Source organism: Sorex fumeus, unplaced genomic scaffold (assembly GCF_029834395.1).
Source record: "Sorex fumeus unplaced genomic scaffold, SorFum_2.1 ptg000009l, whole genome shotgun sequence".
Lineage (NCBI taxonomy): Eukaryota > Metazoa > Chordata > Mammalia > Eulipotyphla > Soricidae > Sorex > Sorex fumeus.
In genome coordinates, this window is record NW_026606066.1 from 30522259 (window position 1) to 30550241 (window position 27983).

Genomic DNA, 27983 nt, shown 5'->3' on the forward strand with positions numbered 1-27983 from the left:
AGTATACTTATTTCCTGAATGAATATGAGATATAAAAACCTGTTGATTTTTAAATTGTTTTTCTTTTCCAAAGTTGAATTACTATAAAAATTATTTAAAGATAATCTCTTGGGGGCTGGAGAGATAGTACAGAGGGTAGGGTGCTTCTCTTCCATGCAGCCTACCTGAGTTTGATCCCCGGCATCCCATGTGGTCCCCCAAGCTGTGCCAGGAGTAATTGCTGAGTGCAGAGCCAGGAGTAAGCCCTGAGCATCGCTGGGTGTGGCCCCAAAACAAACAAAACAAAACAAAACAAAACAAAAACCCTCAAAACTCCTGGGTGAAAGATTACATATCTTTAAAATGTTTTAAAATATTATAACTAAAAAATGTAATCCAAAAGCATTTGTTTAGGATTATAAAATTTGCCTAGTTTTTCTAAAAAGACATTAGTTACTATAAATCAAAGAGATTTAATTATTAACATGGGATTAATATTAGACTAAATAGATAAAAGTTTAAAATATGATTTAGAATATTGGCGTGTGATATATTGGATTATTCCCCCCCTTCTTTTTCAGGAACTCTTGGTGTGATAACAGAAGCTACAATAAAAATCAGACCAGTCCCTGAATACCAAAAGTATGGCTCAGTAGCTTTCCCTAATTTTGAACAAGGAGTAGCCTGTTTAAGAGAAATTGCAAAACAGGTAAAAAAAAAAAAGAAAGAAAGAAAGAAAGAAAACAAATCCCACCAATTTATAATTATATTTTAAAAAAATTCTATTGCATATTTGACTTATGTGACACGTACAATCTTCATATATAGTTCTGATATACAGTTCTCCTCCACCTCTTTACAAAAAGGTAATGTAAAGTCATCCCTTTAAGTACAGTTGCTGTTTCTCTCAGTAAATGTAAACCTGTTTCTTGATTAAGAGTGCTGTAAAGCCAAGGTAAGACTGATGATTTTGAATGATTCTTTTATTAAATGTTTTTTTTTTAGTTGTTCGGGGTAAGATATTTTGTGACTAAAGTAATATTCAGTTTTTCTTAAGATATATATTGAATTAAAAGGCTGAATATCAGTGACGCCCACCTTTAGAAATTATGTATAGGCCGCCAAACTTGCCAATTTTTTATTTTGTTTTTTGGGCCATGCCCAAGTGCTCAGGGCTTTGCTCCTGGCAGTGGTCAGGGGACCATATGGAGTGCCATGGATCGTACCCAGGTCAGCCAAACACCCTACGGCTGTACTAGTCCTCCGATTCGAAAACTTTATCAATTCTTAAAATCTGTAGGGTCTGCTACTCCAGACCGTACTTTGTTTTATATTACCGAAGAAACTATAGCTTAAATTAAGAAATGCATCATAATTTAGCGCTGAAGTTGCCTTTAAGATAAAAGAATTTCCATTTCTTCTTTCTAGAATAATATCAAAGTTTTAAAAAACTAATGCCATGGAATTTTAGTTTATGTTCAGTTCTGTATTTAACATCGTAGAAAGTTTTGCATTTCTTTAGGCATTTAGTTCATTGTTTGAACTACATTGGTTTTTGTTTTGTTTTGTTTTGTTTTTAAGTATTTCAACGTTTCCTAGCAGAAAGGAAGTCAGGTGAATGTACTCGCATTCATGACTTTTATCCATCAGCTATACCCAACTAAATCTTAAGGTTAGGGAGCTTTCCAGTGTGACCCATCCCAGAATGAAATGGAAGGAAGATCTGAAAGAAATGCTCATCTAGCAAGTACAAATTCTGTTTTGCCTTCTCACATGTTCTGTCTGGCAGTTTCCTGCCTATTAAACCAAAATCAACAAAAGAGATTCCCCCAAAGAGATTGTACTCGATTGTTAATTTCTGATGTCTTTCAGTGAGTATATTTCCATTTGTCTTGTTATTTATTTTCTATGTTTTTCACTTGTATGTTTTTCACTTTCATCTTTGTCAAATTTAATTTACATTTTATCTCTTTTTTTTGGGGGGGGGGGGGGCGGGCGTCACACCCGGCAATGCACAGTGCACAGGGGTTACTCCTGGCTCATGCACTCAGGAATTACTTCTGGTGATGCTCGGGGGACCATATGGGATGCTGGGAATCCAACCCGGCTTGGCTGTGTGGAAGGCAAATGCCCTCCCCGCTGTGCTATCGCCCCAGCCCCTACATTTTATCTCTTATTCAAATTTTGAGTGACATTTTATTACTTGATATTTATTAATTTTATTAATTGCTCCATTTTTGTGGCAAAAGAAGCATGAATGTTGCATCAGATTTTTTTTCTAGGTAACAATATGATGTATAAGGTAAAGTCAATTTGCAGAATTTTTTTTTTTTTTTAATTTTACTGAATCACCATGAGATAGTTACAAGCTTTCATGTTTGGGTTGCAACCACACAATGATCAAACACCCATCCCTCCACCAGTGCACATTCCCCACCAACAATATCCCCTTTCCCACCCTCCCCCTGCCTCCATGGCAGACATTATTCCCCATAATATCTCTCTACTTTTGGGCATTATGGTTTTGCAGATATTTTTAACAAAAGATCTTAATGAAATTATAGGCAGTCTGTCTTTGCAACTCTGCCTTTCACAGTATCTCTACCCAGGAACACAGAGGGTAGATTTAATTAAAAGGTTTTCTCATCTGGTCTTTGGAGCAGAGGTGGACATAGTCTGTGCCTTAGTTGGAGTTTCATCTTTCTCTTCCATATTGCAGACATTAAAATATGGAAATATTTTATTATTTTTTTTTCTTTTTGGGTCACACCCAGCGATATTCAGGGATTACTCCTGGCTCATGCACTCAGGAATTACTCCTAGCGGTGCTTGGGGGACCATATGGGATGCTGGAATCGAACCCGGGTCGGCTGCTTGCAAGGCAAATGCCCTACACGCTGTTCTATCACTCCAGCCCCAAAATATGGAAATATTTTAAATTTCACTAAAGAGATATGTAAAATATGTCAAAATTGTGTATAATTTTATTAAAATGGAAATACTGGATTTAAATATAAGTTATTGATACAATATGATGCAGGTTTTTTTGTTTTGTTTTGTTTTTTAAAGAAAAAATCATTTGGGGGCTGGAGCGATAGTACAGTGTGTAGGGTGTTTGCCTTGCCCAAGGCTGACTCAGGTTCGATTCCCAACATCCCATATGGTCCCCCAAGCACTACTAGGAGTAATTCCTGAGTCCAAGGCCAGGAGTAACCCCTGTACATCGCTGGGTGTGACCCAAAAAGGTAAAAAGAAAAAACAGTTGAATATTGTTAGAAAACAACTGAGAAGAGCTGATTGTGCTAATGAAAAGCAGGGAATTAAATTTTTCTTCAGCCTTCTGTAAGTTAATTTAAAAATGATCCTTTTGGGTCTGGAGAGATAATATAGGAATTAAGGCAGATAATTGCTTGTTTCTTATCCCCATTCAGTCCCTTGCACCACATTGTCCCTGGAACATCACCAGGCAAGTTCCTAGAGGTCTAGAGCTCTGGTGACCCTCGTAATCCTGGCACCACTTAACCTGAGCAGCAATGACATCCTTGGGGTCCTGCAGTGAACTGAAGGCCTGGTTGGCTGAGAATCTCCAGGAGCGGTCCTTGGGCTTCCTGGGCACTGCCCTCTTTATAAAAGTATCTTTTAGTTTGTTTTTAAAAAATTCTTTGGATATGTATGCAGTGACTATAACTTGAGTTCATTCCACAAAATCATCTTGAATGTTATCTTTTTAATAGATAAGATGATAATAGAAATGCCACTCTGTGGTAAAACAGGAAATTCCTTTACAATCTATATTTTTAATAATTTGATTCTCTATACTTAATATTATGCAGTTTTTAAAGACATAAATTTCTAACTAGAAAACTTACCTTATTTGCAACTGATTAAAAAGCCTGTGGATATAGTATTTGATTTTCAGTTACTGCTCTTATGAATGAAGTAATTGCAAGAATAGTTACTAGGATTTGCAGATATTCCACTATTAGGGGAATCTACATATTTAAATCTTACTGCACTATACATGTAGAGAGGTATTAATGTTTAATTTCCCTGGAAACAAATGCAAGTATTAGGAATATTTATGTCTTTGTTTTCAGAATGTATTAGTCTCCCCTGTATCAAGAATGGTACTGTATGTGCTGTTTTTGCTTTGTAACAGTATTCTAAAACAGAAAAAAGAAGAAAAACCCAAACTATCAGGTTTTGGCACTGGTCATTGTTCAATTTGTGCTTTGGAATTTCAACTGATAGCAAGAGAATTAAGATCTATTAAAGTAGATGGTACATGGTTTATGAATGTGCCAAATTCTTGATTGAATAATGAGTTGGCTGCTTGTAATTCCTCACTGTCATTTCATAGCACTTCCATTTTTGCAATATTTTCAGACTCAAGTTGCTTTTAAAGGGAAAACCATATTTTGGATCAGTGTGTTTTGGAAAGGAGCACACATGATTGCTCACAAATAGCAAAGTGGGCTCTGTGTATTTTCTTCATTATTCTTACTGAAGGAAATAAATTAAGTAACCTTAGACTGGCAGCAGGAGAATCCTCCTAAGGTCTTCCATCTGATTCTTGGTCCATGTGAGAGATTGTCTTCTTTCAGTACTTGACTGCCTTATGAGGAGCTAGAAAGGAAGACTTAGTAGAAGATTAATGTGATTCTATCTTATAAATGGCAGTCCAGTATAATCTCCACCTTTACTCAGTAGATGGGTAAGTGACTTTTAAGACTTTATTAAAAAAAAGATTTTTAATTAGATTACCAATGTTTGATATAATATTCTATTCTTTTTTATATTTGTTTAGAAATGATACTGTGTAAAGTTAAAGGGAGAACAGTGTTGATATAGTTCAAAAGAAAATTTGGGTTCTTTTTTCCCTCTCCTAGTAGAAACTTTAGAGTATGCTCTGTGGTATCTAGAGGATCTTTTGGTCCAGTAAGAAAGAGAACTGTAGGTGTTGCAAATTGGCCTGCATTCCTCTGAAATTTCAGGATCAAAGGAGGTATGTAGAATTAAAGATTAAAATTAGAGATTAAAAATTGCTCTGTGACTGGGGATGTGGGGGGTGATCCCAACCACTTTTCTTTAAAACAACTTTAAACTGATAGTGTAGTTTTCTCCTAGTGATTTAAACTAGAATTTGGGAAGAAAAGCATAGTTCAGATCAACATTATACTGTTTTACCTATTCAATTTAAAATTTGATTTTTCCTGAGGAGTTTCAAATACATTGAAAATAGTTAGATTAGCTCTTAAACTATAAAACATTCAAAACTTCTTTGTATTGAGCAGCAATTATGGGGAATACTTTGTTAGAAAATGGATTTTTTTTTAAAATGTGTTGTATTTTTTTTCTCCCTCTGAAGCAGAGCTGACATTAACCAAATGTTTGACTAATTTATGATCTAATAAAATGTATTCAATTTAAGGACAGTTAACAAGAAGATTTTTGACCAGAAGCTATTCAGAACAAGTTACTTTAGCCTTAATAATGTGGAAAATGTAAAATCACAACCTAAGACTCTTAGGCATTAACTTTTGACTCATCTTAATATAAGTAGAAAAAAAATCATATTCCCTATAATAGAATCATTTTCTTTTTTAAAATCAGCAAATAATTCTCATTAAAAATAAGAAATTTTTTTCATTAAAAAATTGCTGTTTACAATGTTATTCCTCCTGTGAGTCAGTGTGTAATTTTCAGTTAAACATTTGTCAGTCTTAAATTTTGTATTATTTCATATGTATTATCAGTCTTATGTATTAGAGGAAGCACAGTTATCTGCCTACATTTTAAGTTTTGAAGTCTAGAAATCTGTATTCATATTTTACACGCTTCTTTTTACATTTACTTGTTTTTGAACATTTGAATTTAATTTTTTAATTGAGATACAGTGTAGTGGGTATTATGTATTTTAAATAGACTGAATTCTTGTCTTCTCATAATCACTAAGGATGTTGCATATATGATAAATGTTCTATGTTTAAATTTTTGTATAGTTGTGTAAAAGCTAATACTTTAAAACCAAGTGCAGTGTGAGATCAGTGTAAGGTCAGTAGATGATTTCCAGAATAGTCTTACGGCTCAAGAATTTGGGTTATTCTGACTGAAATCTCCACAGAAATCTTGATTTAACTTTTCTGTTCGGTTGCCTTGGAATCACTTGCTGGCGGTGTTTGTGGGACCTTATTGTGGTGGTAGATTCAAACAAAACTGGGTTGGCTGCATGCAAGACAAGCGCCTTACCCCATGCACTATCCCTCTGGCCCTTATTTACTTTTTAAAAAAAAGTTTAAATTTATTTTTGTTTTTACTATTTTAATTGACTCAGTGAGATATAGTTACAAAGTTGTTCACAATTGGGTTTCAGTCATATAACGTCCCCTCACCAGTATACATTTCTCACCACCAGTGCCCCCAGTTCCCCTGTCCCCCACACTGCCACCTCCATGGCAGGCACTTCTCTCTCTCTCTCTCTCTCTCTCTCTCTCTCTCTCTCTCTCTCTCTCTCTCTCTCCCTTCCTCTCTCTCTCTCCCTCTCCTGCCTCTGTCCCTCCCTCTCTCTCCTTTTGGGCATTTTGGTTTGCAATACAGATACTGAAAGGTTAACATGTATCTGGTTGACTTTTTGAAGAAACAAACCTTTGAATTTAAAGATGATGCATATCTTAACCAGGGTAATTTTGTGGTTATATTTTATGCACTGTCCTTAAGTTAAAATAGTATCCTGCAGACATCGAAAATTAAATTTCTTGCCAAAAATTAGTAAAGTAGGAGACACTTCAAGTAATGTGTCTCATCTGAAGCACAAAATCTGGATTTTTTTTTAAAAGAAATAAGACTTTCATGAAAACAAATTTTGTAGAAATGTTTTAATGTTCCTAATAAGTAATTTTGTGGGGATAAAATTGTTGCATTAAGAAATGTGTTGCTTTTTAAAAAGTTATTGCAGAAAATTCTACTAAATATGACTGATTGTAGTTGGTTTAAAGAACACTGAAGGGAAGAAATTACCAGCAATTTGACTTAGTCGATCATATGGCTGTGTTTTGAGGTCAATGTGACCACCTCTTTTTTCAGACAAAGCAAATGTATAGATATATTTCTTTATCAGTCCATAATGAGTTTCTTATCTTGAAAAGATTAATACTAAAGTATATTTGAGCATAATAAGGTAATATGAGAAATTATAGTAAGGGAAGCTTACTGTATGAAAAAATATTTCATTAACTTCAATTTAAATAAACTTTTTGTTTTAGTGCTTTTTACATTCCCTGAATTTATTATTGCCCACTATTAAAATTACTTGGTAAAAATATTTTCTTTTGGTTAGTTCTGACCACCTGCCACTAGAGGTCACTTTAACTCAAGGACCCTTGTTATCCAATTTTCTTTTGGTCCAGGGAAAACTCAATTTAGCATAATTGAATAGCCTGGAGGTGAATTTCGAGCCAACATTTTTAGAAGTTGTGAAGTCCCAGACCCGTAAAGGAAATAGTTCAACTTTTTAAGTCTCCCAAATAATTTTATAGCATAGAAGCCTGATCTAACTATACAACCTGCTTAAGAATGGTCACATGGAGAGGGAGAGGATGGATAACTCAAAGGACAGAGTGCCACTTAGCCTGCAGGTGGCTCAGTTTGATGGTTCACTGAGCATCTTTAGGCGTGTCCTCCACGCCACCAAAATTAATTAAAAAAGAATGGTGACATTGTATTGGCCTTTTGGTTATAAGAACTTCTGTGTCCTTGTTTAATTTAAAATATTATGAAACTTTCTGCTTCATGTTTTTACATTGATACACAGTAGTTAAAAATGGTCAACTACAAGATCATAAACCGGTCGATATTCTTTGTTTTAATTTGAGTGCTTTGCTTATAAGAATTTATTTAGAACAACTGAAAAAAACACTTACTGGCTTTTTTAAAAGGCACTTTTTAAAACATGCTTAATAAAAGCTCTTTGATTGTGATAAATTTTTAAAAGTCATTATTGAAAATTAATATTTTATCTAGATAAAAAAAGCTGTTTTAACTTTTTAAAACAATGGTACTTAGCCTTTGTGTAACTAGTTAAAATCACGTACAATGTCACTAGATATTGGTTGCTATTTGTAGGAACAGCCTGGGTGTTTTCTAACTTAGTTTTCTAAACTTTTTATTTGAAAATATAAAGCTTGAATAAATTTTAGAATATAGTACAATGATTTCTTGAATATCTGTCTTGGTATTCACTAGTTGTTAACATTTTACTCTATTATATACACTTGTGAGCTTTTTCTGCATTGTTTGAAAGTTACATGCTATTTAGAGATCATGATGCTTCATCATACTTCAACATACTTCTCTTACAATAAAGATATTCATTATAATCACAATACCATTATCATGTCTACTAATAAAACCAGTAGTAATCTTAATGACATCTAATTTCATTTTGTAATCTAATCAAACTAATTCTAGTTATACTCAAGGTATAGTTTATAGATGGCATTTTCAAAGCAAGATTTTATGAAGGTCTGCATCTTGTATTTTACTTGTTTCTAAAATTAAATTCCACTAGAAATTAACAGTAGCAAATATAATATACTCTCTTGGATTTTTTTTTTTTTGATATGTGTGTGTCTATGGCTGTTTCATCAACTTGTTGATACAGAGGAAATGGAATCTTGGTGGCAGTAGGTGACAGAGTTTCCAAGTTGGTGGTGGGAATTTTAGGGGTTTGGTTTTGTTTTTAATTCTAATAATTGGTGAGTTTGATCCAAAACAAAATGTGTACTTTTGTTTGATTAGATTACGGAATGAAATTTTGTTTATGTATAAAAGAAACTCTGGATGTTGTATGTTCATGTATCTAGTTAGACATTGGTATGACCATTTTCAATAAAGCATTTCAATAAAATTGATTTTCCTTTATGTTTTAGAAATTGACAATGTTTTTGTTTGGGGCTATACTCAGTGGTGCTTAGGGCTCGTCTCAGTGGTGCTGGATGATAGTGCAGTGCTAGGGACCAAACCTGCATGGGGTTACCTTATGCAGAGCATATACTTCAGCCATTTGATCTGAAAAAAAACCTCAATATAAGTTTAACTATGTTTAAAATTTTGCCTAGAGGACTAAAAATGGCACTTAGGGGACATACAATTTTTATGGTGATATGGTTGCTAACTTAAATCATACTAGTTTTTGTTTAAGTGTTTTGGTGTCACGAAAATTAGTATAAATATTAGCTTGTTTTTATTTCCTTACAGCTTTCATTTGTGCATATAGTGGTGCATTTTCAGATACATAACCTTATATTTGAAAGTTCTGTTATTTATGTAAAAATAACTGAAATATTTGAGAATGTGTTATAAATATTTCATGTTCTTGAGATAGAATATATTAGAACAATGATAACTTTCCCATTTAACATGATTTGTGAGAAGACCTGAAGGAAAAAATCCTTCAATTATCTATAATGACATTGCAGAAACAATATTTGAAGCACTTTGGCCAACAAAATTTTCCTCACTTTTTCTTTTGTGAATGGCCAGAGAGATAATACAGTAGGGAAGTAGGGAAGATGCATGCTTTGCATGCAGATGACCCGGGTTCAATCACTGGTACCCCATCTGATCTCCCAAGTATGCCAGAAGTGATCTATGAGCTCAGAGCTAGGAGTAAGCCCTGAGCACTGCCTTCTGAGGCCCCAAAACCAATAATTAAATACAGTTTATGACAACCTAATAATGCCTAGTACATTATGGTTCTTAAGTGGCATAAAGCTGTTGACATTGAATTCAGTTTTTAAAATTTTTACTTTGTTTTAAATAATTCATTTTGGGCTCTAGCATCTCTTTCAGGCATTGCCATAGGTATTTTCCAGGTATCTTGTTGCGGGTGAAAGATTTGGCAACACTCATTTTATTGATGTGTATATGTATTGTGTATGTAGATTTCTAGAAAACACTTGTTTTTAGAAATCTTTGTCATAAAATGTCAAAAAATTTTGTCATAGGGTTGAATTAATTTAAAAATTAAGTTTTCCCTGTATATATACCCCTAGAACTAAGCTCTTGATGTCTAATACAGAAAAATCAGTGTATGTCTTATTTGCCTAAATTCTTTACTGCATTAAATTTGTATCATTTTTTCCCCTTCCTTTCTAAAATAGAGATGTGCTCCTGCATCTATTCGCCTCATGGACAACCAGCAGTTTCATTTTGGTAAGTAAGGTGTGGTCATTCTAAAAGCTCATTAAATCACAAAAACTTAAATCATAAATTTTTTATAAAAACTTAAAATCATGTGCTGGGAGAAGGACTAAGTGTAGAGTTTGCAAAGTGAATGTTACAGTGTCCGTCCTTCAGAGAATTATGAGTCTAATAAGGGTAAGAGTTGCATAAGTAATGAGCATAAGAGTATTAGGGTTGCTATGAAAGAAAACTGCTTTATACACTCTGGGGTGCCAGGGAAGGTAGATCCTCTTTGATTTTGCTTGAGGAATTGGTGCAGAGAATCAGGAAAGACCTTTACCTCCGTTCCCCTGCCTTTTTTTTTTTTTTTAAGTATCAGCAGATTTAAATTTTTTCATTAAAAATTAAAAAATTGGTTTACAAACTGTTATTAGTAAGATTTCTTACATGCACTATTCTAGCATCATACCCTCCATCCAGGAGTTCCATTTCCCTCTGCCATTGTCCCAGTGTTCCTCACTCATCCACCCTCCCACACCCATGGTAAGCTTCCTATTGAAGACCTCCTATTGAAGTCCTCACTTTCTGTTGCCTTTGGGCATTTGCTATTCCCTTTTTTCCCCCTTATCCCTTATTTGAGAGATCCTATGTCAGTCCCTCTCCTTCCGACCAACTTCACTCAGGACAAACTTCTTCAATATGCGTGGCTCTGAAGCTGACTCTTAAAATGGTGAATAAAAGTTTGCCTGAGATGGTCTCTTCTCTCCTAGCAAAACTGGTTCACTTACCAGAAAGCCTTTCAAAGTGCAAAACTTTAGTGGTATACTTAAAGTACTTCAGATAGTTTTGTGAACTCAGTATAGGGTGAAAGTTGTTGGAAGAGTTAAAGTTGCATGGTTAGGCTAGCAGAATACCTTTGTAGAAGGAATAGAACAGCTTTACCTCTTAGAACAGCTTTACCTCTTAGAACAGTATTCTGCCCTTATTCAAGATACACTTGAATGGTGCAAGCGTGGAGGCATTAAAAGAATTTAACAATTTTGTTAACCTTGCTCAAAGCAGCAGCAGTGGGGTCAGAGTGGAAGAAAGACTTTCCCAAGGTCACCCTGCCAACTGGATGTGTAAGATTAAAAAACATAAAGACACCCTGTTTTCTGGATTATTGAGTGGATAAATAATAGTCTAGAACAGCATTCTTCAACCTCTTTATGCCTACCGATCGGTAATTTTCTGCATCTCAGTCCACAAGACCAGCAATTATAAACAAGATGATAGACCCATGATTTTCACCCTTTTCATGCCTGTGGGTTGGAAGTCTGCACCAATGATGTGAGGATCATTGTTCTAGCAGAGATAATGATTGGGGAAGAAAGACATTGCAGTGGGTTGTGCTTAAAGTGCCCTTGCAATAAATATTCTGGTACAGTGTTTCTTTTTCTTCCTTCTTAAAGTATTGAAACTCTGACACAACTTATCATCTTTCCATTTCTACTTTCATTAAAAATAATAAAGGCCCTCCCGTTGATCATCGATTTGCTCGAGCAGGCCCAGTAACATCTCCATTGGAGACTTTGTTGTTACTGTGTCTGGCATATTGAATACGTCACGGGCGGCTTGCCAGGCTCTGCCCTGCAGGCGAGATACTCTCGGTAGCTTGCCGGGCTCTCCGAGAGGGGCGGAGGACTCGAACTCAGGTCGGCCATGTTGGCTGCGTGCAAGGCAAACGCCCTGCCGCTGTGCTATCGCTCCAGCCCTTTCGTTACTTTCGTTACTTCTATCTTTTTCCCTTTTGCTGAAATTTAATTTGAAATTTATGTTTTTAGAATTTAAGTTCCTGCAAAACAGTTCTTGAATTTATGTGAAACAAATATGAACAATTGTTTGATAATAAATACTCATGTTAAAATAGATTTCTTTATTGTTCGAAGAATAACCTCAGTTTTTATTTAGGGATAATAACATTACATAAAAATTTAAAGAAAGCCAGGTCCAGCATATCATTTGTTTTAAAATCAAATATTTTTAAGTAGTCACAACTTTTAAATTACTTAGCACTGTAGCACTGTCCTGTTGTTCATCAATTTTCTCGAGCGGGCACCAGTAACTTCTCCATTGTGAGACTTGTTGTTGCTGTTTTTGGCATATTGAATACTTCACAGTGAGCTTGCCAGGCTCTGCCATGCAGGTGGGATACTCTCGGTAGCTTGCTGGGCTCTCCGAGAGGGATGGAGGAATAGAATCCTGGTCAGCTGTGTGCAAGGCAAAGGCCCTACCCACTGTGCTGTTAATGATACTATATTATGATAAAAGTTTCAGAAAGCTATAAGTTATGAAATAAAAAAAATTCAGGTGGAAACCAAGCTCCTAATGTTTTGACTGCATTTAAATGTCTGTATTTAGGGGCTAGAGTGATAGCAAGTGGGTAGGGCTTTTGCCTTGCACGTGGCCAACCCGGGTTCAATTCCCAGCATCCCATATGGTCCCCCGAGCACCGCCAGGAGCAATACCTGAGTGCATGAACCAGGAGTAACCCCTGTGCATCGCCGGGTGTGACCAAAAAAAAGAAAAACAAATAAATAAATGTTTGTATTTAAAAGTCTGTATCATAGTTTGGTTTTTTTTTTTTTCTTTTTTGGGTCACACCCGGCAATGCACAGGGGTTCCTCCTGGCTCTGCGCTCGGGAATTACCCCTGGAGGTGCTCAGGGGACCATATGGAAGCTGGGAATCGAACCCGGGTTGGCCGCGTGCAAGGCAAATGCCCTACCCGCTGTGCTATTGCTCCAGCCCCTGTATCATAGTTTTATAGGGCCATATTTCTGATTAATAAAAAGGTTATTTATTTATACGCTATATAGTAAGTTATGTTAGACACACTTGTAAAATTAACTGTGAGTTGGTCAGATTTTATTAGAAGGGACCATAGCAAGTCAGAGATTTAAAAAAAAAAAAGATTGTTCTGGGCCTCCACTATTCCTGTTCCACATTCTCATAATGTAGAGTTCCCTTTAATCTCTTTCTCCCCCCTTCTGTCCTCTTTTGACTTCTAAAATGATTCTTTAGAAATATAGACCGGTTATGCTTCTTGGATGTCTCTATTTTCCATTTCTCACCCTTCTATTTTGAAGCCTTTTCATCTATGTATCTTGCTGCGGCACCATCATCAAACACCTAAAGAGAAACAGCTAGCCCTACTAAGGGTGTCAGAGATCAGCCTGATTGGTTGGTGAATGTTTGTACTGTATTAGGTATAGTATCTGTTAGCAAAATACAGAACTTACTAGTTATCCTTAGTAACATACATTGGAATCATTATTATTGAAATGACCTACAGATTTTTTTCTATAAACAAAAGATTGCCATAATTAGGTAATAAATTTAAAGCTTCTTATTCACTATTATATTTCCTATACCTAATCAAATGGCTGGCATTTACCGGGCTGATTTACCGTGCTGATTTATTAAGTAAGCAAAAGAGATGAACTAGTCTGCATAGTACATAGCACACTTTGTAATACTAAAACATATTATCAGTAGCACAATTTATATAATATTCCAATTGGCACCAGAAATGAGTATCTGAGTATTATTTTAACTTTATAAATCTGAAATATCCTTTCATTCTAACTTTATTTGCTGAAATGATATCGTTTAAAGCAAAACATGTGTTCAAGAAGCCTTTCTGATTAGCTACAAGATAAAAATTATCTCCAAACTAATTTTTATATATTATCTTGGAGTTTAAAAGTCCTGCGAGGTTGATTTCGAATTCATTTTTTTCATGTGTTTTGCTTTGTTCACTAATAATTTGAGCATCCAACTCTTAGCCTCTGGTTAAGATGTATGTTATCTGGTCCTTACTATAATTTGGTATCATAGTCAGTGAAAATGCAATAAATTTACAGATTAATAGTCTCACTTTAAGAAAGTAGTTGAATAGGGAAGAAGGCTTTGTGGTGATAGTTGTGTTGCCGCCTCCCTGCTTTTTAAAAGTTTCTGTGGAAAGCCTATTTGTTGTTTTTATTGTTTGTTTCTTTGTTTAAAGCAAAGATCTGCATTTTAAAAACAAACAATGTTCCCAGCTCTTGAAGACTTTTTTCTTTTTTTTAACTGATGATCTTAAAATTCTTTATAGAATTCTGGATCAGTGGCATGCTGGGTTTTTCTGAACTGGATTAGAAAATTGCTTTTCTGAAGACAATGAGAAAACAAGTCAAAAACTTGCATTCTCATAAAGTACAATTAATAGGCAAAGATGTATTTTAGCAGACTCTGAGACACATGTATGTTATTTCTACTGTTTTAATTATCTGGGTGTGATTAAGGCAAAAATTACAATTTTTATGCCAAGAATTTCGGTGAATTAAGAACTAATAAGAAAACAAACTTAAATTTGGCATGTACTTCATAGTTAGTTTTAATTCTGAATGGTTTCTGCACTATTGGAAAAAAATAAAAGCAAAATGAGCCATGATAGGGTATTCTTAATGAAATAAAAATTGGGTGATTTTACTATGTATGAACAGCTATATTTGAAAGTTAACTTACACTCTATGTAGAATTAATTACATGTTGTAATTTGATTTAAGAATTAAAAACTGATATTTGTATAACTGAAACATGAGCACAAAAGTTTATAAGGCTGTAACTGTACCTCACAGTGATTCATTAAAAATTTATTTATTTATTTATTGGTAAAAACTCATTAAAATTTTTTTAAAAATTAAAAAAGTAAAAATTAAAAATTATCTACTTTATGTCAAATACACAATTATCATCTGAAAAATCCAGAAGGTAACTCTGGCTGCTGGTACTTGCCCTTTTTAATTGGAGCAATGGTGGAAACAACCTCCTTAGAATATCTGTAGGGAAATTGAATAAAAGGAGGCATTTTCCAGAAAAAAAAATTAAAAACCGGGGCTGGAGCAATAGTATAGTGTACAGGGCATTTGCCTTGCACGCAGCATCCCATATGGTCCCCTGAGCACTGCCAGGAGTAATTCCTAAGTGCAAAGCCAGGAGTAACCCCTGTGCATCGCGTGGTGTGACCCAAAAAGAAAAAAAAATATTAAAAACCCAGGAAGGGATTTTGTAAACAAAAACTTATCTGTGATTTCTGGAAGAAGAGAAATTATTAATATGTATGTTGTATATGTAGTAAATAGAGATCTTGAAGATTTGCACCACGAATTCTTACTTTCTTTAAGTCTCCTGACTCAGTGGTCAGGGGTGCTCCCAGGGATGTTCAGGAACCAAACTGGATCCTCCTGCATGCAAAGCATGTGCTCCAGCCCATTGAACTATTTCTTCAGTCCCTTAAATAAAATAAATAAAGCTTCCTTATTTTCTGATATTCGGAATTTGCTTTAATTTGTCTAAATTTTTCCCCTCTAGGTCATGCTCTTAAGCCTCAGGTTTCCTCTATTTTTACATCATTTTTGGATGGATTAAAAAAATTTTATATTACAAAGGTAAGGATTTGTACAAAATGTTAATGTTTTAAATGGTTGGTGTATTGTTTTTATTTCTTTCTCATACAGATTAGAAGTATGCTTTCCATGTTTTGCACATTTCATAATTACTATTTTTCATCTTGGGATACTTTGTCAAGTAAATCAATCATGCATTCAGTTTCAGAAACCTTACTTTTCCGGTTTGAACTTGCTAAATAAAAAAGAACCCCGCTGCATTAAGCAATTAACTTGATTGCAAATTACTTCCTGAAAGGGTTATACCATCTTAGACGACTACTAGCAGTACAAGTATGCTATCATCTTTTTTGTTGATGTTGCTGCCTGCTTGCTCTTGCATATGGGATTTTTAAACCTATTCGCTCCAGGGGAGAAACAGTACTTTATTTCAAGTGGTATATCTTGACTCTTCACGAGAACAAGATTATTCTCCTGCGTTTTCTAGGCATAATTTTCATGTGGAGTAGTTGAATATGGTGTTTTGCCAGGGGCAACAGCTTTCATGTTTTCTCCCGTGTTTTGGTGTTTGTCATTTAAGTTATAAAATTATTAGTCAGACAACTTCCTTTTTAACAAGAGGCTTTTGTTTGCATAAGAGTTTTAATGTTTTATGGAGGATATTTTTTTACTTTATTTAGGGTTCTCCTGACTCAGTGGTGAGGGGTTTCTCCCAGGGATGTTCAGGGATCAAAGTAGATTCTCCTGCATGCAAAGCATATGCTTCATGAACTATTTCTTAGCCCCTAAAAATTCCAATTTTATCTTTATCTTTTAAGTCCTGTAAATAATTCTAAGTCTTCTTTCAGATACATGATTTAGGGACAGTTTTCTTTTCTTTCATTTCATTTTCTTTGGCTTGCATGGAAATTTTATCCTTATTATTGTTTGAATATATTTCAGTTTTGTGATGTGAGATAAAGATTAGCACTGTCTGTAGCCTGTCCTCCTGTTGTTCATCGATTTGCTCGAGTGGGCCCAGTAATGTCTTCATTGTGAGACTTGTTGTTACTGTGTTTGGCATGTTGAATATGTCAAGGGTAGCTTGCCAGGCTCTGCCGTTGGGTGAGATACTAACGGTAGCTTGCCAGGCTCTTCGAGAGGGGCAGAGGAATTGAACCTGGGTCAGTCTCATGCAAGGCAAACGCCCTACCCGCTGTGCTATTGCTCCAGCTTGAGATAAAGATTAAAATTAATAAAATTAATTGAAATTAATTTTATCTCCTGCTCCCTCAATTGCTTACCAATTATGACTGGTTGGTAGTTAACTAATTAATTAATCCCTGTTTCTTCTCTTAAATTGATCAGACTTGGCTAAGACTTTATATATTTATCTAAGAAATGCACCTTAATGTAATTCTTAGATTTTTGTTCTAAAAAAAAAATAAGTGGATAAAAAAGTGGATTTAATTCTTCCTCTTTTTCAGAATTTTCCTTGTTTAATGCCATCATCTACATGTTACATAAGATACATTGTGGTTTTAGCTATGGCTGGGATTAGTCACTGTATATAATAAGGGCAAGAATTGACATTTGTCATACTTTGTGCATTTCAGAAACGTGTCTTTTCTTGTCAACTTTTAGAATGTTTTCATAAAGAAACTTTTTAAGATTATTTTTTGCTCAATTAATAATTTATTAACATTTATTGTTTAATTAATATTTAATATAAAAGCATTTCTCAGATTACCTCAGTGAACTGGAATTTTTTTTTAAATTTTTATTAGTGAAACACCATGAGGTACAGTTGTAGACTTACAGATTTTTGTGCTTGGGTTTCAATTATACAGTGATCAAATGCCCATCCCTTCACCAGTACCCATTTTCCACCACCACGGGTCCCAGTATCCCTCCTACCCCCCATCCCCCTCATCCCACCCTGCCTGGCAGGGCATTCCCTTTTGTTCTCTCTCTCCTTTTGGGTGTTGTGGTTTGCAAAAGAGGCATTGAGTGGCAATCATGTTTGGTCTATAGTCTACTTTCAGCTTGCATCTCCCATCCTGGGAGGATCCTCCCAACACCCTTTATTTGGTGCTCCCTTCTCTGTCTGAGCTCCCTTTTCTGTGTGGCTAGCCTCCAAGCCATGGAGCAAACCTCCTGGTACTAATGTCCGCCACTCTTGGGTGTTAGTCTTCTATTTTGTTACTTTATGTTCCCCAGGTGAATGCAATCTTTCTACGTCTATCCCTCTTTCTGACTCATTTCGCTTAACATGATACTTTCCATGTAGTAGCACTTGTATGTATATTTCATGACTTCATAAGATTATTCTTAGATATTTCTATTTATATTTTATATATAACATATTTAAAAAGATTGCTTAGTAAGAAGTTGGTGTTGATATGCAAAGATGCTATTGGTGGTTTACTCCCTTTTCTCACATACCGCCATTTTATAGTATTCTATTATTTTAGTGGTTTTAAGTGAGACTTTGTAACAGGTATGATTTTTATAAGTTATTTGTTTTATTTATAAGTTAACATCAATATTGTAGCCTCATGGCATACTTTAAAATAAAATGTTTTTCCGTGCATTAAACACTCTTTTTGATTGACATGTAAAATTCCAAAGTTTAATTTTTAAAATGTTGGTATTTCCAGATTAGGAGGAAAAGAAAAGTATCTATTTTAACTTACTGAATTGTAAGATAAGACTTATTTATAATAATGTTCTTTTGTAGTTTAAAGGATTTGATCCAAATCAACTAAGTGTTGCTACATTACTGTTTGAGGGGGACCGTGAGAAGGTTCTTCAGCATGAAAAACAAGTGTATGACATTGCTGCAAAATTTGGGTATGCCTTTAAATTCATAATGCTGGAGAGAATTCAAGTAAACTTCTGATAACTCTTGAGAATTGGTTAATGTATGCTTTTTAGTATTAAAGTTTGTGATAATGTACCATATTGAACTTAAAATATTGTATTGATTTATTTGCAAAAATTTTGCAAGTCAAATTGCTTTGACTTGCCTAACATAAGATTATTTAGAATTATTTTTCCAGTAGTGCTAATTTTATATTTTGTAAAGTGCTCAGATAAAATAGGAAAAAGTTCAGAGTAATGTTATTGTTGATTGATAATAGTATATGCACTATATATAACACAATGGGTTAGTGTGTTTTTAAAAGAAATTTATGCATAATCAAATGTATTTGATAAATTATCTATACTCCACCCCCTGTCACTTACTGTTTTATGCTGGTATAAAGGAACAGAAAACATTTCACATCTATAGCCAACTGAATAATGATTGGGTGGATTTCTGTTTGTCTGCTTGATGGATTGTAAGATTGATTATGGGAGCTGTAAGGAAAATGTCATTTATCAGCACTACATTTTTTCTTTCAAGTACGTAAAATTAAGTTTTCTGAATACCAGTGATTGTTTTCTTTTTTAATTTCAGACCTTAAAATATATCAGGCACATCATGCTTAATCTGAGTTCTTTGTAAAAACTTACCTTTCGGGTTTTTGTTTTTGTTTTTTAACTTTTAAGCTGTTTCATTACAAGAACAAATGAGCACTTGAAGTCATGTAGCAGTGCTTCACTTTTATACATCTTTCTAATCAGTAATATTTATTTTTTTTACTTTCAGGTCTATTTTTTTCTGAATTTGGTGTTAAAATGTACTATTAAAATACATAATCCTGGACTTAGTGTTTTAGTTTTGTTTTTTACTGTTTTTTTGAGTATTACAAATGATCTCTAGATATACTTTTATCTTGTTCTAAAATCAGCAAGTAGAATTTTAATTTCTTTAATAAAATATAAAATTCATCTTTCACTTTTATCTTCTACATAGCCTTTTCTGGGGATTATTGATATTTTAAATTAATTAAGAATGCACTACAGATATTTATTTAGTGACCAAAATGCTTGAATTTGTGGTCATCTCTGATTTCTTTTGAAATATGTATGTTTCTCAGAGGGAATTTAGTGCTATATGTACTGTTTAGTTATGTGGCATATACACAGTTGATTAGAATCTAAATCCAAATTAAAAACTAAGGGAAATAAAAATCTTTTATATTGACTCTAGCCTTTACTGTTAGACACAAGTTTTGAAATTTTTATCTTTAAATATTTAAGTATTTAATTGGAATTTTAAAAAATGTTCAGAACTTGTTGGAAAACAGGTGCTTGTTTATTTATTTATTTGTTTTTGGGGCCATAGCCAGCAATGCTCAGGGCTTACTCCTGGCTCTGTACGTAGGCATTATCCTGGCAGTGCTTGGGGGACCGTATGGGATCCTGGGGATTGAGCCTATGTCAGCCATGTGCAAGGCAAGCGCCTTACCTATCTCCAACCTTCGAAGCTTTAAGTTTTTGAATCACTGTATTTAAGGTTAAGTTTGTATGGTTTTACCTCAATGTTCCTTTACAACATCCAGTAATACACATTCACACAGTTCTATTTTTTTTAAGATCTATAATTAAAAATACAAATCAGAATCACCGTCAAGCCTCTATTGTTATGTGCACATTTCTTTTTTGGGTGGGATAAGAAAATCATAAACTTTCTCCTTTGCATCATCTTTAGCTTCTAGTTTATGCTAGTAATGATACTAGATATTTTTCCTTGACATCTTTTATTCCGTCTCATTTATATGTAATTTTTATGTGAGCCTTTAATATCTTTTTATCTTTTATTAGAGAGAACCATTTTGTCAGCTTTATTTAAATTGAGCTGTCAGTTGTCATGAATTTTCTTTTCACATAATGCCAATTTTCCTTTTCTCGCTTAATATCATCCATTTACAATTTAAAAGCAAAGGTAAATCTTCCTTGAGATGAATCCAAGTCTCTTTAGGTATGATACTAATGTACTAGATCTGTTGACTTAATTTTGGCAGTTTGTACATAGTAAACAAAACTTTTCTCTATGGCAACATGAGAGATTGTTAATTTGTTGTTTCTTTTTCTTTTCTTTTTTTTTTTAAATCCCTGTTCCCAGCACATAACTAGCTTTAAATGATTTCAATGAAGTACTCCAACAAATTAGGACATTTTTGTATGTTATTTCAATTGTCTTTTCTTCTTTTTGCCTTCTTTTGTTCCTGAGACAAATATTGGCCCACCAGAACTTAATAGCAAAATGTTGAACAATCATACTTAGATTGTTTGTGTTTCTGGTGAAATACTTGAATTTCTTGTAAGAGTCAAGCAGAATAAACATTACCTGTCAACAGTCATGGCAGATGTATTGGCATTTCCCACTGAATGTAAGGTAGTACATTATTGTTATTTTCAGAGTCTGTGTTTCAGTTCTTTAATGTAATTCAACATGAGGCTGATTAGGTTTCCTAGATGATCCCTTTATATAAAATGATTGTTTCTCATTCCTCTTTCTTTAGTCTTCAGTCCTTTCTCATGAAATAAATACCTTTAAATTTAAGAACCTTTGTTAATTGATGTTTGGAATTTGTGGCAAGGAGCAGGAAGTTGGGAAAGGATGTTGCCACTTAAACATATGTAGTTTATAACTGTTTGGAGTGATTATAAAGGTGGCACATTAAAGCATTTAACTTCCAAGCTCTACTATTGTTTACATAATATATCTTGGTGTAATTCTGACTAGAAGATATATAGTCTTGAAAATTAAAAGAAGAGAGAGAGGATGGGGGAGAAAGAGATGGAGGGAGGGAGAGGGGAAAAAGAAGGGGGGAGAGAGGGAGAGAGAAAGAGAGAGAGAGAATGAATGAGAATTCCAAAAAGCTAAATTTTCAGTGTTTCCTGTTTCAGAAAGGTACATTCAGAGTGACTCCTTTTCAAGATTTATGAATTTAGGATGGATATCCAATTTCTTCCTGTTGTAGAAAAGAAAAGAAAGGAAAATGAATGTTTCTAACATGGGTTTGCAAAGTTAAACAGATTTGGCTGACCCCTTAACTTCCTGAAACCTCACTGGCAGTTATTAGTAAGAGAATGTAAAGAAAAGGGGCTTAACCAGGGATAAAGAATAGGACATCTTCTTATCCTGTGATATGAGAGAAGGCACTACTAAATGTTTAGGTCCTTACCTCTCACCATGTACCTACTTAGAATGTACCTTCTCAACGGATCCTAGTATTCTCCCAACTCTTTCCTGATCATCGTTCTCTTTTATTTAGTTTACAGGACCTAGGTTGAATGGTTTCTGTTTCCTGTATTACTAATGTTTTCTTCTGTTCTCAGTGTCGGACTCTGTTTCATATCAACCAGGCCATTGGCTCAGTCATTTTTCTCCAAGTACTTGCCAAAATAATTTTCTATTGCCCCCCCGTCACTTGTCTAACTGTTTCATAAAATAAAATATAACCAAATATTATGTGAGAATGTATATTTTGTCTCTCATTTAAATGGTAAGTTCCATGGACCAGAAAGATAGTACTGTGGGTAAGATACTTACTTGCTTTACACGTTGCTAACCTGGGTTCGATCCCAGGCACCACATATGGTCCTCCAACCTCTGCCAGGAGTGATGAACCCTGAGCACAGAGCCAGGAATAAGCCCTACACACACACACACACACACACACACACACACACACACACCCCTAAATGGTATAAATGGTATTTCCCTTGCATATGGGAGGCCTGTAAACAACAACAACAACAACAACAAAAACAACCCAGAAAGTAGATACATAGATAATAAACTCTGAATATTATTGTTCAAGTATTCAAAAAACTTTTTTTGGTCTTTGGAAGATTAATCCAAAGATTAGTCTTTGAAAGATTAAGACAATCATGGTAAATGATTGTCATTTTTTATATAAATAGATTTACAAATGTGACTATTAAAGCTATGATAGTGTTTTAGGTATCTTGACATTATGTCTGTATGGTATTTAGGTGTTTTATTACAGATTGTATTTCAAGCTTGTGATTGTATTTCAAGCTTGTGAAGTTATTTAAGTTCTTTGACCAATCCTATTCTTTTCACAAAGGTAGAAATAGTTCATGTAAGTCAGTTTTTCTTTTTTAATTCAGTCTTTTTTTTTTTATTATTATTCACTGAATTACAAGTAACTCATGAATACAAGGTTTCAGGATTACTAGGTTTTAACACCCATCCCTTCACCATTGTCCCATTTCCCTCCCCTAATACCTCTCTTCCCAACTCAGTTCACATTTCCCTCCCATACACCTGCCTGCCTCTATGAGAAGCACTTTTTTTTTAAAAAAAAATTTACTTTTGGCACTGTGATTTACAGTACTGTTGCAGTAGAATTTTATGCATAGTGTTTGACTGCCTTTCAGCTTCCCTTCATTCTTCTGGTTGGTCATTTCCTTCCCATAGAGTCAATTTTATTGTGCTGGGTAGATACAAGCTTTAATAGCTAAATTGAAACCTGTAAAAATGGTTTCAGATTCTTATTCTCAAGCATATTTTCTTACAGATTTGATATTTATGGTAAATAAAATTAAACGAAGATGATATATGCCTTTCATGTATGTTAATTCACTAAGCATTTATTTTAAAGCATCATATTGGTTAACAGTTTATTCTTTACTTTTAGTGGATTGGCAGCTGGAGAAGATAATGGACAGAGAGGTTATTTGTTGACTTATGTCATTGCATACATTCGAGTAAGTTAGCTCATATTTCCTTTGTTAATTTGTGTTGCAAGTAATATTTTTTCTTACATTGAATGAATCAAAATAATTACTTTATCTTAAATTTTTGTCTGTTACATAGTACATTATGTTACTTGAACTCAAGATTAGCAGTAGTCTTCATAGTCCCCATTGTAGCACTGTATAGCACTGTCCTCCCCTTGTTCATCGATTTGCTCGAGTGGGCGTCAGTAATGTCTCCATTGTGAGACTTGTTGTTACTGTTTCTGGCATATCAAGTATGTCATGGGTAGCTTGCCGGGCTTTGCTGTGTGGGCGAGATAATCTTGGTAGCTTGCCGGGCTCTCCGAGAGGGGCAAAGGAATTGAACGCGGTTCAGCCACATGCAAGGCAAATGCCCTGCCCGCTGTGCTGTCGCTCCAGCCCCCCATTAAGCCTTTTGTATTTTTTAGACAAATTTAAAGATTATTTAATAAAACTGTCTGCACTTTAAAAAGGACTTCTTTCCTCAACTTGAAGTTGAGTATGCCATTTCTAACATTGGTCAGATTTGAATTGTTTCTATTTAGCAATGCTACTTTGGCTATAATCTGTTTCCAATTTTTTTGTTTGTTTGTTTGCTTTTTTGGGTCACACTCGGGGATGCTCAGGGATTACTCCTGGCTTTGCACTTTGCACTCAAGAATTACTTCTGGCACTGCTTGAGGGATCATATGGGATGCTGGGGATTGAACCCAGATCGGTCGTGTGCAAAGCAAACACCCTACCTGCTGTACTATCACTCTGGCCCCCATAATCTGTTTTAAAATGTTTAAATCTTTAGCTATTTCTAAAAGTTAGTAGTTAACTTGATCCAAGTAATTATTGGATCATGAGTGATAATTACTGTGCATAATAAAAAAATAAATTATGTGTACTTGCACTCAAAGTTTTTTCAATTCTAGATTTTCTGTTTGGGAGAAACATTATTAGTCAGAAGAGGCTGTTACAGTTTTGAAATTTTACTAACTTGTTTATTTTTTTTGACTAAAAATCATATTGTGTGTTTTTCTATTGCTGAACTTTAAAAAGAATCTTGCTTGTTATGTAATTTGAAGTTTATTATTTTTTAAAGGTTATTTCTTATATATCCTGTTGAGAATTGACTCCCTCAGATAACTAAATTTTCTAATGTTTCACTTAGAAGTTTTGAATGAAATATATAAAATTAATTTTAATTCCTTAAGAAAACTTAAGTATGTTCTCATTTTAAAAATAATTTTTAGATGTAAATTTTAGATTATAGTGGATTTGAATTGTATGGCTTCTAATGTACTCCTAGGCTGATTAAAAAAAAGAACATTTATTGCCTAAGTGCTATGTTAGAAGTTGTTATTTAGAGAATTATATATGTAGATTATAAATGATAACAAATAATGTTTGGTCTTGGAAATAATATTTACCTCCACAGAATGCTATTCCCATTTCTGCCTTTGTAAATATTTTGGTATCTATAAAATTGTTAGTCATTTTCTATGAACATACTGATTATTTCTCCATAATAATGAATTTGGAATTTTAGAAAACTATAATTATAATAAATATAGAGTAGACACAGTTTGTGGAGCAAGTGTCTTAATTATTAAGGTTCTGTTTAATTAAAACAAAACCTTAATTATTAAGGTTCTGTTTAATTAAAACAAAAGCAAGTTAGAGATGGGGGGTGGGAGACTTGTTTTTTTTAATTTTTATTAATGCTTGCTCAATAATAACGCCAAATATAGCTTACTGAATAAGTGAAATCATTGCCGGAGACCTACATTTTCTTTTTGTTTTGGGGTCCTACTCAGTGTTGTTCAGTTGCTACTCCCCATTCTGTGCTCAGGTGAGACTCTCAGAAGTGCTGGGGACCATGCAGTGCTGGGAATCAGCTCTGTGCCTGCAAAGCCTGCACTCAGCCTGTCGAGCTGTCTCTCTACCCCCAAAATACATGTATGATCAGCAATTTGTATAATTTTATTGAAAGCAAACTAATTTAATTGAAGGCAAATTAGTTTTATTAATTTTATTGAAATTAATATATATTGATTTTTTTTCCCACCTCATATTTTTGAACTTCTGAGGTTGTTTGTTACTCTTTCCAATTTTATTATTAAACTGTATCCGGTTTGGAGAATTTAGTGTTAAAAGTACTTAGTATTTAAAAATTTCGTATTAAAATCTTTAGCATCAGATATTATTGGAGAAAATTTGAGTTCCTGTCATTTTAGGCACTCTGCCTGGTATCAAGAGGAGGATAAGACCGGTGAGATTCTTGTTCTCAAAGATGTTTTGTCTCACATTGAGGGCTATCTTCTGGTAATTTTATGAGGTTAATAGTAAAGATCCATAGATGGAAAGCTAGAAAAAAATGTAAAAGATATAGTAGATGTATTATTAATGTGATGGTTATATGAAATACAGTATTACTGATTTTGTGTTTCTTGTAATTTCTTGTGTGTGTGTGTGTGTGTGTGTGTGTGTGTGTGTCAACAGGATTTGGGATTGGAATACTATGTTTTAGGAGAATCTTTTGAGACTTCTGCTCCTTGGGACAGGTAAAAGATCACAAAATACCTAATATTATTAAAATATGTTGTATAAGTTGCCTTTAGTATTATTATGTGAACACTAAACATTTTATAAACAATGGAACAGCTAATCACTGTTATTTAAATTAGTATCTTAAGAATGTCATATTTGCAAGCCATTTGGGGAGGGGGTGGATTTGAGGTAAATTATTCCACACTTGATAGTGAGAAGCACTATTTCAGTTTCTGCTTAAGTCGTAGATCACGTACCTTAAATATGTATGTCTGTACCCTACCATGCCTCTGCCCTCCTGGCACTCCTGGGTGTGGCCCCCTCATAGCAACAACAGCAAAAAGATATTTTTTTTTCAGAAATTGACTTTTGAAGTGTAGAAAACTGCCTTCTTGAGTATGTTCTATACAATGGCAAAAAAAAAGTGCAAAAAAAGAGGAAAAGATGGAAGTTATAAGTGGAAGACTTAATTAGAATAATCAAGACTCTTATTTATTCTGGAAGGATTAAGTATGAAATATTTTTTGTTTTTGCTATTTTTGGTGGGCCACTCCTGGTGGTGCTTGGGGGACCATCCAAGTGCTGGGGAACTCCGTGTTATCTGCAAATAGACCCAGGGATTCCTGCATACAAAGCATGTGCTCTAGGTATTTGAGGTATTTCCCTTGCCCCAAGTATGAAACTTTAGGTTAAGAATTTATTTTTATTTATTTTTTTTACTTAAGGATTCTAGATAAGCCAGTATTTATTTGAACTTTGGTAACTTATTTGAAACTTAATGCTGTACTCAACTTTATTTTCTAGGGTTGTAAATCTCTGTAGAAATGTAAAAGAAAGAATAATAAGGGAATGCAAAGAAAAGGGTGTTCAGTTTGCTCCTCTTTCTACATGCAGGTGAGTTTTTGATTGTTTTCTCTGCTTCTTGTTTTCAGCATGGTTTGGGGAGGTGGAGGAGGCTGCTGTTTTTTAATGGAGTAGTATAATTTGTCGTTAGAGGAAATGCTTCAATCTGTTTTTAAACTTCATTCGATTCCTTGTTGGGAGGTGTCCCTGGGATTTCTTTATATCCTGAGCCTTTTAGAGGTAGAACACTCTTCCCTGAAACAGCCTTCTGCCCCTTTGACAGTAAAGAGCTAAACACCTGAACTCCTAGAATAAGAGAAGGACTCATTCATTTACTGAAACTGTAAATGTCATATTTTGTCAATAAACTGTATGTTACATAGTCACCATTGTTCTTTTCTTCAAAAGATAAGCGCACTTTCACCACTTAGCAGTTGTTGATCAAATATGTGAACATGGGACTTTATTCGTGCTCATGGAATGATGTTTAATTCTTTATCTCCCATAATACTGAAAATGGGCTGGAGCGATAGTATAGTGGTTAGGGTATTTGCCTTGCATATGGCTGACCTGGGTCTGATCCCTGGCATCCCATATAGGTCCCCAGAGCACCACCAGAAATAATTTCTGAGTGCAGAGCCAGAAGTAACCAACTCCTGGTATAACCCAGTAATAAAAATAAATAAAATTAAAGTTAAGCTGTTGTTTATTAACAAAAATTGTTTGTTAATTGTAAATTTTTAAATAATGGAGTCTGTTTTAAATAACTGAAAAATTTGTGTTCTTTTTGTTTTGGGTTTGTACTTTTGTTTGATTTTGTTTGTCTGTTTTTTGTTTGTTTTGGGTCATACCTGGAAATGCTCAGAAGTTACTCCTGACTCTGCACTCAGGAATATTCCTGGTGGTGCACAGGGATGTGGGGGATTGAATTTGAGTTGGCCACATGCATAACAAGCACCCTACCTGCTGCTCCAACCCCAAATATTCTTTTATGCAATGACAGTTTAACAGATTGTGGAAATGTACTTATTTCTATACCAACTAAGGGAACGAGTGAATCAGAAAATCCAGAAGTTGCTAACTTGTTGCTTTCCAGTAGATGTTTCTTTGATCATTTGATCATTTAAGTTTTGTTCTGAATTTAAAAGCTTATTTTAAGGGGATTGAGACTAAGTCAGGTGGCAAAGCACATGCTTCTCCATCACTGCCAGGTGTATCCTCTAAATATTTTAGAAATCGTTATTAGAAATAATTTCTTCTCTAAAAAGAAAAAGAGGGAGGGAGAGTGGGATAATGAGAGGAAGAGATGGAGAGAGGGTGGGAGGAAGGAAGACTACTTCAGAAAACTTGACTTTATAATGTAGAACCTGGATTTGCTAAAAGGTGGCAG

General features: G+C 34.4%; 1 protein-coding gene across 1 annotated transcript in view; it reads left to right on the forward strand.

The window, feature by feature from the left end:
* AGPS (alkylglycerone phosphate synthase) overlaps nucleotides 1–27983 on the forward strand; it is a 132502-nt gene that overhangs the window by 81202 nt on the left and 23317 nt on the right. The window contains exons 11-17 of the mRNA XM_056110156.1: nucleotides 561–688; nucleotides 10140–10191; nucleotides 15555–15631; nucleotides 18309–18421; nucleotides 23131–23200; nucleotides 25703–25764; nucleotides 26555–26644. Of these exons, the coding sequence (XP_055966131.1) occupies nucleotides 561–688; nucleotides 10140–10191; nucleotides 15555–15631; nucleotides 18309–18421; nucleotides 23131–23200; nucleotides 25703–25764; nucleotides 26555–26644 (592 nt within the window). The remainder of the gene's footprint in view (nucleotides 1–560; nucleotides 689–10139; nucleotides 10192–15554; nucleotides 15632–18308; nucleotides 18422–23130; nucleotides 23201–25702; nucleotides 25765–26554; nucleotides 26645–27983) is intronic.